This window comes from Diplodia corticola (genome assembly GCF_001883845.1).
Source record: "Diplodia corticola strain CBS 112549 chromosome Unknown scaffold42, whole genome shotgun sequence".
Classification (NCBI taxonomy): Eukaryota; Fungi; Ascomycota; class Dothideomycetes; order Botryosphaeriales; family Botryosphaeriaceae; genus Diplodia; species Diplodia corticola.
The window spans coordinates 102,391-116,705 of NW_017971521.1; the positions used below are offsets into that span (position 1 = coordinate 102,391).

Here is a 14,315-nt window from a genome sequence, read left to right on the forward strand (position 1 = left end):
GCCCTTCTTATCATCGCTCTCGTGCACGTGAACGATGACGCTCCGATGAAATGAGGGAGTGAGGGGGGGGTGGAGGACGATGATCACTCCACTCCCGAGTGCGACAACCACCCCCTCAGGATGTGTGTGCGTGTGGGAGATCGGAATGCCAAGTCCGATCAAACAAAGGGAACCCGGTGCGCTGGTTCTGGAGTCATCGTACTTTGTATGCAGCCGAGCGTTCTTGGAATATTCGAGTCCACCCCCCCGCAACGGATTTCTCCTTGTGGATGACAATTTGCACATTCTTTTCGCGAGCGAGGAAAAAATAATAATGGATTACAGACCACATTGAAACAAATTCTTCTGAAAGTTCACATGCATGTGGAATGTTGAATCCCCCAGCAACTGACATTAAACTATCTTCCAGCCAGAACTGCCCCGTCTCGCATTCGCGGTAACCAGTGGTCTTGATCAAAAAGAGGGGACTAAATACAATAAGGCTTGAAATGTCGCTCTGTATACACGATACTTCCTCCAGATAAAGTAAAACCCGATACCAACGCCTCCAAGACGGAAAACCACGCCGAAATAAAAAATGTACGTGCATTAAACGAAAGGACCGACCACCTCCCTCCATCTTCCGTACCAGACATACAAACACCTGATGCTACACTACCCAGGAGACGTCAAGAAATTGAATTAATGCCATCCTCAGCCTGCGTACGTGCGTGCATACATGCATACTTTTTTTTTGCACTAAATGACCCTTAGAAAATGCAAGTGGGAAGCCGATCCTGAACATCATGACTTTTGGACTGGTTTCTCTGTAGACGTTTGAAATTATTGACGGGCCGTAGTGGGAAAGAAAAAAATCGTCTACATGTTCGCCAGCTCGTTATCGATCATATGGTCTAAGAAGACCCTCCTCTCACCGCTGAGCTGCGTCTGCAGCCTCTGCTCGGTGAGCGCCTTGAGTTGCTTCTTCGTCACGTTGTCCAGGTCGACGTCAGCCAAGCACTCGCGGATCGCGTGGACAATTTGATCATCCGACGGGCCACTGGCTGCGCTCCGGAAGTCCATGTTACTGGCAGGTCGACTCTGGGAGAGCGGGCTTCTTTGACGTGGCGCGTTGTACGGGGTGCCGAGCAGGTGGTCGCCAGCAGAGAGGGAGTGCATCGATTGGCGTGCCTGGTGCTGATTTGCGCCATAGGGAGATGCGTTGTAGCTGTCCGACTGGTTGCCCATCGACATCAGGCGGCTGTGCTGACCCTGAGGATGGTCCTGGTAGCCACCGAGGTTCGAGTATGAGCTCTGGCGGTTTTGCATGGCGGCATACGGTCCGGGCGACTGGGGAGGCATGTGCATGGCGCCACGGTTGAAGCCAGTCAAAACCGTCGAGGCAGGCTTGACGGACGAGTAGACCGATTGCATGTCGTTCATCTCATAAGCATCGTCTTCATACGGCATCATGCCCTTCTCGGGAGCAAGACCGCGGCGGCCAGGGAGACTGTTTGCAGCTGCGTAGTCGTCCCACCTCTGGAGCGGAATGCTGCGCGGGTCGAAACCTTCATCCTCTTCTATGGCGACGATCTGCTTCTTACCCGTCTCGCCAACGACCATACGAGTGTTACCCCAAGAGAAATCGTCTTGCTTCCAGAATGAGTACACCGGAAGGATGAGGGAGTAGATCGGGTAGGCCATGATGTAGATGATCATCCAACCAATGTGCTGCCACTGTCTCTTGATAATGAAGATGATGGCTTGCAGACCGTACACAGCTGCAAGCATAATGACCGAGATGATGGGGAACGCGCCATCATTGGCAGCAACCTTGTAGACCAGATAGACCAAGTAGGCGCAGGTGGCGGGCAGGATGATTGTGCCGAAGAGATCAATGAAGACAACGAAGCGCATCGAGAAACAACAGAATCCGCAAAGGTCCTTGAGCCAAACCAACTCGGCCAAATTGTGGATTGTGGAGTTGATCCAACGACGTCTTTGCGACAGCAAGACACTAAAAGTCTCGGGCGCAGCTGTTTGGGCGTAGGCGTCCGGAACGAATTTGAACGACATGCTCGGAAAGTGCTTGGTCATGATGGTTGTGAGATAACGATCCTCGCCGAGGGACAGGAGGTTCTTCTTGTGAAGCGTGTCGACGTCGCAATCGGCATAGTCGTCGATGACCTTGTCCGAAATGATCAAAGGTTTGCCCTTGTCCGCTGTTCGCAACCGGTACATGCAGAAACTGGCAAGTGGTTAGCTACTGCAAACTACAGCATCGCGCGAGGGACTTACCATCCGGGCAAACAGGTGACGCTGCCGAACAAACTTTCGAAAGCCTTCGCCAAGTGATGGGAAATGTAGTACTCGTAGACCTGAATCATCGTCCACCAACTGCGCTCTTCGTTCTCCAAGCTGGTCTCACCGCAGATACCGACAATCTTGGAATCGTTGGAGCAGGAGGCCACCAAACGGTTAAGTGAATCTTCTCTGACCATAGTATCGGCGTCGACCATGAGGAGGTACTCGTAAAGCTCTGGATCTACACCAATGATGTTGTTGATTTGATGGAACATCTCCAACTCAAGCGGCGACATCGGAGCGCGGTGGTGGACCCGGTTGAGGAATTGCATGAGAAGAATCTGGGAGTCACGCTTGCCTCTGTTTCCAGGCTTGGACTTCTTCTGCTCAGATTCCTTCCCAACCTTGACGACGACGATATAAGGCACGACATTACCCTCGTATTCGTAAAGACCAGAGTAGACTTTTCCGTAGTTGAGCTGCTCGGCACCGCGACCGACCGATTTGAAGGGGAGAGCGGGTGGATCAATCTTGGGATCAACACCAAGAATATCAAGAACAATCTTGGGCGTAGGCCTATCGTTGCCACCACCGACGATCATACCGTCACAGATAACGCAGATGAGCTTCCGTTTATTGTCATATGCCAGAGCAGTCAGTGAGTCGAGACCCTTCCGAATCTGGTCCTCACCCTCGGTGTAAGCAGGCACCTGACAGATGACGAACTTGTCTTGGGCGGCAGGCCGTCTTTTGGAGCCCAGCTGGAGAGCAGACAAGAACTTGATCAAAATGACGGCGCAGAGAATAATGGTGAAGGCCAAAAGGATGTAGTTGTTGACTTGGCAACGAGCCGACTTTCGGAAATCCGTCTCGCCAACGTAGAACATGTTGTCGATGCATTGGAAATTGGGTAGACGGATGCTTTCGTCGAGCTCGTTCCAATCATCCGTGATGTCTCCGCCAGGGCTGTTTTTGAAGAGGTTCTCAACCTTGCTGTCGAGGAATTCGTAGGTCGAGTCGCCATTAAACGTGTCCTGGGTGTAGAAATAATCTGTCAAGTCGTACACCTTGTCGTCAATGATGGCCCACTGGCGTCCGAGGTTGTCGCCTTGCTTCTTAATCTTGTCCCTCGTCCACACGAGAGAACCCTTGTAGTATTCCTTCATTCTTGGGAGGAATTTCGCCGTGTACCAGTCGTCTTCGTGCAGTGCGGTGTCAACGTCAGCCTGGTTTCGCTCACCAGAGGTGTGAACAGCCTGAGGACTGTCCGTTGTGGCGGATGTGTCGTTGAATTGAAGAGTTCCAATGGTGCTGTTGATCTTGAGGTTGGGGCAAGCAAGTGCGAACGGTGGGACAATGTAGGCGTCGAGGTTCTTGCCCATCAGAGGCTCCATATTGGAAGTGGTGACGTCGTAACCAGTGCGGTCACTGTGCTGAATCTTCCAAAATTTCGAGATGTCGTAGACTTTACCGTGATGGCTGACATAGAAGTCATTGCTGGCTTGGTGGGTGCTAACTTCCTTCTCGTTCCAAGCTTTATCGTAATTCGGGCACAGAAGTTTACCAAATGCGATAATGTAGAAGACGACAGTGGCGTTCAGAATCAGGATGATGAAGACAAGGACGAGCTTTTCTCTCCAAGCCTGTCGCACATCGGGACGCTTCATTCGGCCAACATGTGCCAGGAGGAAAGATGGTATCCAGAAAGTCATGGCCCAACAGAAAGCCACCCAGGCGCGGCGGGACGTGCTGATGGGTTGTTCGGTGACCACCTTGTTATCACCGATTTCCTCGTCACCATAGTAGGTGACACCATGCTTGTCGTCACCTTTGTTACCAAGGCCATAATCTCCACGGCTGAGATTGGCATGTCCAGACATTTGGGTTTGGGCGATAGAGCGAGCATCAACGTTGCTGCGAGGGCCCTGGTTGATAGAAGGCTGTACTGTAAGCAAGTTGTCCCTGCTTCCTTGGATGGTGATTTCGTCTCCGTATTGCTGTTGGTTGCCAAAGAAGCCGCTTCCGAGACTGGGATGTTGAACGGAGTAGCCGCTTTCGAGCGCACCAGAGCCCATCATTCCACCCATTGCACCCATTCCACCCATGTCCATCATACCGACATCTGGACCTTTCATATCGCGCATGCTTTCAGCTTCCCACCAGGCTCCCTCGCGGATCCACACACGCTCAGTGCCGAGGACGACTTCCCCATTGCTCCATCCGCGCTCGAGAGTCCAGCTCTCGACACCCTCGCGACCTTCGGTGCAGCCAAGGGGAGCGTACCGTTGGATAAACTCCTCGTAATCGAAGTCAGAGGTGAAGTCGAGATTCCGATTCCGGCGGTTGGCCCACTCAGGTAAGCGCCAAGAGCGCAATTGGCGTGAGACAGAAGCTGCTGACCAGGCAGGCTGCCCGGTGGTGTTTTGTAGACTAGCGGGACCATCGTCGGTAGGGTGAAGGGCAAGATGGAACCAAACTCTGCTGCTGCTGATGACGGTTGGGAGATCAAAACGGCCGCTCTTGCCCAACGCGACGCCCTGTCCAGAGATGGGGAAAATGAGCTGCTTGAGAAAGCTCTCCTCCTCTGCTTCGTGAGCAACCTTTTCAAGGACAGCCTCTCTGGTATCGCGTTCTTGCTCGTACTCGCGTGCTGCAGCACCATCAGCTACACCGAGCTCGTTCGAGCACTCGGCAATGGCATCCTTCATTTCCCGGAGCACGGATGAGCCAGCGGAATCCATGGGAACGCCGTCTTCCTTCATCTCGGCATTGATGCCCTCTGAGTCGTCAAAGACGGTCCGGAGGGCGACTGCCTTGCCGACAGCATTTGAGGGAATTTCGACCACTGTGATGCTGACCGTATCACCGTCATCGTCTCCCGACTCAGGAGTGGGAGCACCAGAGCGGTCATCGCTGTTGCTGGACGACCCTACATTTTGGCCGCGGAGTTCAGCACGGATAGCGTCGTTGGCCTTTGCGACGACCCAATCGATGATGGCCTCGTAGAGACCGCTGATGAAGACCTGGCGTTCCAGTGTGTCGCACTTCTTCTTCATAACGTCCGGGTCAATATCGAGGAGGTCGGCGAAGTCGAGACAGGCCTCGTCCAAAACTTCCTCGTCGACAAGAAAGCCGAGGGTGTCGCCCAGTTTGAGAACACCAGCAAGGGCGCAGAGAAGATTGCGCCGCGTCTTGCCTTTGACACCAATTTGCTTGAGGTTCTCGCGCCAGTCTTCGGCAGCAGCAGCGTCATCAGCAGTGGGAAGATAAGATGGGGGGTAGTATGTGCCTGATTTCTTCAGGAGCTCATAGTCGGAGTTGGGCTTCAGCCCAAGCGTCTCCTTCTCCTCCTGAGAGGCGGAGTTGGAATTGAGGTAGTAGAAGACATCAAAAGCACGGAACCCGGCTTGAGAGGGGACGTCGACCAGACCAAGCTTGGTGTCAACGCCAGAAGTCGAAAGGGCGAGGTTTGCTCCGGTGAGGGCGCCTTCGAGATTCAAGTTGAAGGTGGCAGCGAGGGCCGAGTGGCGAGGCAGAGACGCGTTCTGCGGCGTCACACAATGGGTGAAGGGGCGAAGGACGTTGAGAGCAGTGTAGAAGGTTGTAGGCACGGAAAGAGGGAGAGCGGAGACGAAGGGGGCGACTAGCGATGGAGTGGACTCGTGCAGAGAGCTGGGTAGTCTATGTTAGCGGCGGGTACTTGGCAACGTCTCACGAGCAACATACCCCAAAACAATGCAGCCATCCTCTGCTCTTCTGCGGGCGTGTTCCCAGGCTTTGCGGCCGAGTTCCACATCCACGGTTCCTCCAAAACGGCCGTCGGGGCCGACCTCGCCGGCGGTTACCCAAGTGTTGACGACCAAGCTCGTGCTCGCCTCAAGATAGTAGGGCTCGCGCTGGGCGTAGGCGGTGTGCAGGGCATTGAGCAGGGTGCTGGTCGACACCTGGTGCGAGGGATTGTTGTGACCCGGGCGCGGCGTCGAGTTCGACAGCGAGGAAAATGTCGACATGCGATTGTAGGCCGCCATGGCGAAAGCGAGGGCGTTGGGCCCCGGAGACGCTGGGTGAGGCTGGTGCCGTATGCGGCCTACGTGGGTGGGCGGAGCGGGCGGAACAGCGGTGGGTGGGTTCTGGCGTGAGGGTGCTCAGAGGCGTGGGACGGAGGCAGCGGCAGCGCGTTGCATCAAGTTGTAGCGACGGTGGGAGAGGGCTGGTTCGATCGCCGGCCGGGGTGGCAGGAGCGGAGCGGCGCTCAGGCGGGCGGGCGATGAAGACGCAAAACGAGGGAATGCAAGAAGCGATCGTGGGAGAGAGCAGGTTCAGGGAGGGCTCAGAAGTGCAGAAGAGCCGCGGCGCGAGGCGAATGGTGGTGTTCAACGCGACGGTCTCGCCGGACGGAAGAGCGCAAGAGGCGACCACAAGCGGGCAAGTGGATCTCACGGCCCCCTGTGCCACTGGCATGGGCGAGTTGCACCCATCCCGAGTCTAAACTTAGTACGACGACCGGCCTAGCGCAGGTCAACACGAGCTCACCGCGTCACTCAATTCAAAACATTCACACCCGGCTGCATTTTCGCTGTAATGCTGTGCTTTACCGGCACCCCTCGTGCGCTCACCTGGCTCACGGCAGCCATTGCTCCAGCCCCTCGAGCTGGCGGGCGAGCCGCCATGTTGTGACGCGTCGCTGTGCATCCTGATCTGCAGCCTCTCCCGCCCCCGGCACTGGCCTGCGTGTTGCCAGGGTGAGGGCGGCGGCCTGCTCGCCTCGGCCGCGGCGGTCTGGCGGAGAGACACGCCCACCATCCGTGCAGAGGGGTCTTGCGCCCTCGGGCTGAGGCATTTGCGCATCCTTCCCATCCTGCGCCCGTGGTGTCCTGGCCGGCCGGCCAGCTGGCTGGCGACTGGGACGCGAGGTTGGGCTTGCCTGTGGGCGGCTGGAGAAATAGGTGATCGCCTTCCCCGGATTTCTCGCTCGGGTACTGGCGCCGCTCTGTACCAGCAAGTCTGAACGGTGCTGTTGCAAATTTACGGGGTTTGAGCGGGCGCATGACATAAAAAACCGCTCACCGTCATTCATGCCGGCGGCCCAGCTTGTGGCAATTCGTGATTCTCGTGTGGCCAGACGGCCGCGGCGCTAAGAATAGACTTAAGCAGCGATAGGGGGCCCGCCAATACGATCCGCCCGCCTGCATTGGCAGCCGTCCACTGTGTTTCGCCGCCTGGACGCCCGACCGATCATCTCAACACCACCGCCGCCCGCTAGCCGTCCCTTTGCGCCGGCTTTTCTCCCCTTCGTTTGGTTGTCGTTGTACTCTTCATTCCTCTCGTTCCACGCTCGCTTCGCGTCAGGTCGCCGCAAGCAGAGTGCATTCCTTGCACTCGGACCTGCCCTCCCCACCACCACTGCAGCTGCGCTTTTCCGCCCGTCCACCTCCGCTGCTGCTTCCACCAGAGCCCATTCGAACCCCTAGTTCCGCCCTCCCGCTCGCTGGGACGAGGTCGTAACCATGGCGCTCAACTCCATGGGCAGCAACGCCCAGTTTGCTCAGGCTTCCCTACCGTCGCTACCCGCCCACCTGCAGTCCGACACGCATTTGACCGCCCACCTGGCAAGCCGCTTCCATGCACACCACCCGACTGCCCAGCTGTCGTCCCATGCCGTCGTTGCGCTCAACACCTACTCGTCATCTGCTCGCGGTCCGGATGGCGGGAAGGAGGGCAGTGCCATGGATGCCACCCAGGACCTGGCAAAGCGGGCTTGGGCCAGGCTGGGACATCGCAGTGAGAATCAAGCCGTGGTCTTTCTGTAAGCTCGATTCCGCCACCGCCTTGTGCGCGCCCGCTTGAGTTCTAACAGTGCACAGCGGTGAATCCGGCGCCGGAAAGACGACGCTGCGATGCCATCTCCTCTCCGCGCTTCTCTCCTACTCCTCCACGCCTCTTTCCGCTAAGCTTTCATATGCATCCTTCGTCTTCGATACGCTTACGAGTACAAAATCGCTTACCACGCCGATTGCGTCAAAGGCCGGTCTTTTCCTTGAGCTTCAATACGACACAACTTCTTCCACACATCCCACTCTGATCGGTGGCAAGATCCTGGATCACAGGCTTGAGCGCAGCAGGATTGCGTCCGTTCCTACCGGAGAGCGGAGCTTCCACGTTCTTTACTACCTCCTTGCGGGCACCAGCCCGGCAGAGAAGGAGCATCTCGGTCTTAATGTTGGACTGGCCGAAGCTGGGAGCAGAATCTCTACGGGTGGTTCCAAGCGATGGCGCTACCTCGGCCATCCCACTCAGATGAAGGTTGGTGTAAATGACACCGATGGATTCCAGCAGTTCAAGAACGCCCTGAGGAAGCTCGAGTTCCCCCGTAGCGACATTGCCGAGATTTGCCAGATTCTCGCCGCCATTCTGCACATCGGAGAGCTTGACTTTGTCACTGGCAAGTCCACTACTCCCACTGGCGATGATAGCGGTGGTTACTCCCATGAGGGCGGAGAGGATGTTACCGTCGTAAAGAACAAGGGCGCGCTCCAAATCGTCGCTGCGTTCTTGGGTGTTGCCCAAGAGGACTTGGAGATCAGTCTTGGATACAAGTCTAAGACTCTTCACCGTGAACGTGTAACGGTCATGTTGGATCCCAAGGGTGCTCGCCAGAATGCCGATGAGCTGGCCCGGACACTGTACTCGCTGCTCGTCGCGTACGTCATGGAGACCGTCAACCAGAGGATCTGCGCTCTCGAGGACTCGGTCGCCAACACCATCTCCATCGTTGATTTCCCCGGTTTTCAACAAGTCTCCTCCACAGGATCCCGTCTGGATCAGTTGCTTAACAACGCTGCAGCGGAATGCTTTTACAACTACGCACTGCAAAACTTCTTCGAAAAACAGGAGGAGTTCCTGTCAGCCGAGGAGGTGAGCATTCCTCAGACCAGCTACTTCGACAACTCCGATGCGGTGAAGGGTCTCCTCAAGCCTGGCGTCGGTCTTCTCAGCATTCTCGACGACCAAATGAGACGTGGGAAGACCGATACGCAGTTCCTCGAGGCCCTGAGGAAGCGTTTCACCAACAAGAACCCGGCTATCCTCGCTGGTAGCACGACTACGGTCATGCCGGGTAGCAACTTCGCGACACACAATGCCTCTGCCTCTTTCACCATCAAGCATTTCGCCGGTGAGGTTGACTATCCAGTTGAAGGTCTGCTTGAGGAGAACGGCGACATCATCTCTGGTGATCTTCTCAACCTTATCAACAACACCCGGAGCGACTTTGTCCGCGAGCTCTTCCATCAGGATGCTCTTAATACCGTCGTGCACCCGAAGGAAAGGACCGCTGTTGTTCAAGCATCCGTCAGTTCCAAGCCGACTCGCATGCCTAGTATGGCAAAGAGGAAGGGTGATCGCCCGGCCCGGTTTGGTTCAGTCCGGAGACCTGCTGAGGAATCAGATGATGATGCTCGCAGCGAAGTTTCTCGGTCAAACAAGCGCAAGGCCGCTGCTGGCAAACAAGCTGGTGCAGCTGGACAATTCCTGGTGTCCCTCGAGAACATCACCAAGTCGATTGCTGTCTCGGACACCAACCCTTACTTCGTCTTCTGCTTAAAGCCCAACGACCGGAGAATCGCGAACCAGTTCGACAGCAAATGTGTTCGATCGCAGATTCAAACTCTCGGTGTTGCTGAGATCAGCCAGCGTCTCCGCAACGCAGATTTCAGCATCTTCCTTCCCTTCAGCGAATTCCTTGGCCTCGCTGAAGCCGAGACCGTTGTTGTCGCGAGCGAACGGGAAAGAGCCGAGATGATATTAGACGAGAAGGGTTGGGCATCAAACGAAGCGCGGGTCGGAGCCACGGGTGTCTTCATCAGTGAGCGCTGCTGGATAGAGATAGCCAACATCCCTGACGTTGTCCCTGCTGGCGGCAGCCGCTACATCGGCGGGGATATGGATGGAGCGAGCGGAGATGGCCTTCTTACGCCTGCCGACGCAACAAGAGGTTACGGCGATTCTCGGGTCAACCTGATGGGTACGCCGTCTCCAGGCCAACTGTACAGTGATGACAAAGCAAGCTACTTCGGCAGCCGCGAGCTTGATGCGCGCTCGGAGGCCGGAGCTTCTGCAATCAACGGCGGCGACATGTTCCGCAACCTCGAAACTCGCGAGCAAATGGCCGAGAAGGGCAATGAAATCAAGATGGAGGAAGTCGAGACGCACAAAATCTCCGGGAGCCGTAAGAGATGGATGTTCTTCGTCAAGTGCCTTACTTTCTGGACTCCCGACTGGGCAATCAGGAAGATCGGCAGGATGACTCGCCCAGATGTTCGTATTGCTTGGAGAGAAAAGCTCGCCATCAACATGCTCATCTGGCTGTTGTGCGCCATGGTTATTTTCTTCATGATCGGGTTTCCCATGCTTATCTGCCCTACTCAGCACGTCTACTCGGAGTCTGAGCTCACATCCTACAACGGCAAGAATGGCGAGGGTTCGTACATTGCCATTCGTGGCATTGTCTATGACCTGGCCGCTTTCATGCCTGTTCACTATCCCAGTATCGTTTCGACTACATCGCTGAAGAAATATGCGGGCAAGGATGCCACGAACATCTTCCCCGTTCAGGTGTCGGCTCTTTGCAATGGAAAGGACGGCACAATTCATCCATCGGTCCAGCTCGACTACAAGAGGAACAACTACTCGAGCAGCGACTCAACGGTCAGCACTACAGATGACAATGCCAGGTACCACGACTTCAGATGGGCCACAAATGACAGCCGGCCAGATTGGTTTTGGGAGCAGCAGACTTACATGAAAGCCAACTACATGAAGGGTCGCGTCGGCTACAGCGCTCAATATGTCAAGACTCTCGCCAAGAAGCAGAACTCGGTTGCTATCCTGAACAACAAGGTCTACGACTTCACGTCTTATCTCGTTGGTGGCCGTGACCCACAGTTCCCTTGGTGGTACAACGGTACCACGACCGGTATCGACTCAGACTTCATGGATAACGATTTGGTGACGCTGTTCCAAACAAGAGCTGGCCAGGACATCTCAAAGTATTGGGACGCGCTGAACTACAACACGTCAATGCGGGCCAACATGCAGGGCTGTCTCGATTACCTCTTCTACGTCGGTGATGTCGACACGCGTAACTCCACCCGCTGTGTTTTCGCCAAGTGGCTTCTCCTCGGTATCTCGATTCTCTTGGTCTCCGTCATCGGTTTCAAGTTCTTGGCTGCGCTCCAGTTCACCAGAAAGACTGTGCCCGAAAACCTGGATAAGTTCGTCATCTGCACGGTTCCGGTGTACACTGAAGATGAAGATTCTCTGCGTCGTGCCATCGACTCTGCCGCCCGTATGAAGTACGATGACAAGCGCAAGCTCCTCTTCATTGTCTGCGACGGCATGATTATCGGACAAGGTAACGACAGACCCACGCCCAGGATTGTCCTTGACATTTTGGGTGTCTCTGAAGCAGTCGATCCTGAGCCCTTGAGCTTCGAGAGTTTGGGAGAGGGTATGAAGCAGCACAACATGGGCAAGATCTACTCGGGTCTGTACGAGGTGCAGGGTCACATCGTTCCGTTCGTCGTGGTTGTCAAGGTCGGCAAGCCGTCCGAGGTCCAGAAGCCTGGCAACCGTGGTAAGCGCGATTCCCAGATGGTTCTCATGCGCTTCCTCAACCGCGTCCACTACAACCTGCCGATGACGCCCATGGAGCTCGAAATGCACCACCAGATACGAAACATCATTGGAGTCAATCCGACGTTCTATGAGTTCATTCTGCAGATCGACGCCGATACTGTCGTTGCACCGGATGCCGGCACTCGCTTCGTGGCATCCTTCCTTCACGACACACGCCTGATCGCCGTCTGTGGTGAAACGGCACTCAGCAACGCCAAGTCATCGTTTGTTACCATGATGCAGGTGTACGAGTACTACATCTCGCACAACCTGATCAAGGCTTTCGAATCTCTCTTTGGTTCCGTTACTTGCTTGCCGGGTTGTTTCTCCATGTACCGAATCCGTGCCACCGAAACCGGAAAGCCTCTCTTCGTCAGCAAGGAAGTCGTCGATAACTATGCCGTCAACCGTGTCGACACGCTCCACATGAAGAATCTGCTGCACCTCGGTGAAGACAGATACCTGACGACGCTCTTGCTCAAGCATCACCCTGCGTTCAAGACCAAGTACATCATGCGTGCGCACGCGTGGACCATCGCTCCGGACAGCTTCGCGGTTTTCATGTCTCAACGTCGTCGCTGGATCAACTCGACGGTGCACAACCTCATCGAGCTTATTCCATTGCAACAGCTGTGCGGTTTCTGCTGTTTCAGCATGAGATTTGTCGTTTTCCTGGATCTGCTCTCGACCATTGTCCAGCCTGTCATCGTCGGCTATCTCGTCTACATGATTGTTCTCCTAGCCACTCACCCAGATACCGTTCCGATCATGACGTTCATCTTGCTCGGCGCAGTCTACGGTCTGCAGGCCATCATTTTCATCGTGCGCCGCAAGTGGGAGATGATTGGTTGGATGCTCATCTACATCTGCGCCACGCCCATCTTTTCGCTTGGTCTGCCGCTGTACAGTTTCTGGCACATGGACGACTTCTCGTGGGGTAACACCCGTGTCGTCACTGGCGAAAAGGGCCAACAGATTGTCGTCTCGGACGAGGGCAAGTTCGACCCGAACAGCATCCCGAAGAAGAAGTGGGAGGAGTACCAGACCGAGCTCTGGGAAGCCCAGACTCAGCGAGACGACCGCTCCGAAATCTCGGGCATGTCGTATGGAACAAAGGCCTACTGGGGCGGCAACGGTGGTTCTGGATCTGAATACGGCTACCCGCCTTCGCGTCCCATGTCTCGCCTGGAGCCTCCGCGCTTCGGCAATAATTCTCGTCTTTCGCTCGCACACTCCAACTACGGCTACGGTGACGGCATGGAGATGTCCGACATGAACGGTCCGTTACCGAACGAAGATGCTCTGCTCGCCGAGATCAGGAACATCTTGAGCACGGCAGATTTGATGACCGTCACCAAGAAGAGCATCAAGGTGGAGCTCGAGCGCAGGTTTGGTGTCAATCTGGATCCGAAGAGGCACTTCATTAGCAGTAAGTCATGGCCTATATTTCTCCCACGCTGATCGGTTTGCTTACACAACCTCACCACAGGTGCCACGGAGGCCATTCTGAGCGGTCAGATGTAATTGTATATGCGGAAGAAAGATCTGCCTTCTTTCTAATGCTGGCTTTTCGTCGATTTTTTTTATGCATAGCTGAAGGCTAAAAAGAGATGAACGGACAATTTCTGATTTGGGGCTACGTTGCGGTTCTTGTTTTTTTTAACGATTGAAGTGGTAATAGGCGGCGCTTTTTGTGTGCATGTGTTGTTTCCCACCTTGGAGTAGTCCGTAAGTACGCAAACGAGATGATCTGATCGAAACTCACCCAACGACACCTTTTTTCGCATCGTTGCACATGCACCATCTCCCTTCCCCCCCACTTATGTTATTGTTGCTGTATCTTCTGTCAATATTGTTAGCATATCACTCCTTGCGTGTTGTTGGGGGTTGGGCAGGCGCCGGTTCTGGTTTCTGATTGTTCTGGAGGGAAGCATTTGTGTTTGGTTGTCTCTAGTCATGCGATTTTGGCTATTTAGACCTAAAACGCTGGCATTACGCAGTTAAAAAAAACAAAGCTCTTATTTCAGTGGTAAATGTCTGTCAATCGGTGATGGTTGTGAGTATCATGAGGTGAGAACCGAGCTACCAGTCGCGAAACTCCTCCCTGGTCTCCGCGCCGACAACTATGAATAGGGACGAGCCGTCGTATCGCCATAGGGTCTGGGGCCTAGGCCTGTCGGACAGTGGTCGTACACGGTCTCGAATATCGGCGGGAGAGGATCTCGTAAGACCAATGGTCTTCGACGTACGTGAGGCGCTTCTTCTGATGATGTGAGCTTGGTAATATGGTACGCATGTTGGTATGTACGCGGTGCTCATGCGACCTCAGACGTTGTTGCCGACATAAGAGCTCGGCG

General features: G+C 55.1%; 2 protein-coding genes across 2 annotated transcripts; one reads left to right on the plus strand and one right to left on the minus strand.

Annotated features, from left to right (window-relative positions):
* Positions 1–858: 858 nt before the first annotated feature.
* BKCO1_4200024 (chitin synthase) lies at positions 859–6,311 on the minus strand (the record flags this gene model as incomplete). The annotated part of the gene is made up of 3 exons (XM_020275879.1): positions 859–2,227; positions 2,278–5,955; positions 6,010–6,311. The coding sequence occupies 3 exons, from the start codon at positions 6,309–6,311 to the stop codon at positions 859–861; spliced, it is 5,349 nt and encodes a 1,782-aa protein (XP_020128273.1).
* A 1,479-nt stretch (positions 6,312–7,790) lies between these two features.
* BKCO1_4200025 (chitin synthase) lies at positions 7,791–13,482 on the plus strand (the record flags this gene model as incomplete). The annotated part of the gene is made up of 3 exons (XM_020275880.1): positions 7,791–8,089; positions 8,148–13,387; positions 13,448–13,482. 3 exons carry the CDS (start codon positions 7,791–7,793, stop codon positions 13,480–13,482), a joined length of 5,574 nt encoding a protein of 1,857 aa, XP_020128272.1.
* Between the last annotated feature and the right edge of the window lie 833 nt (positions 13,483–14,315).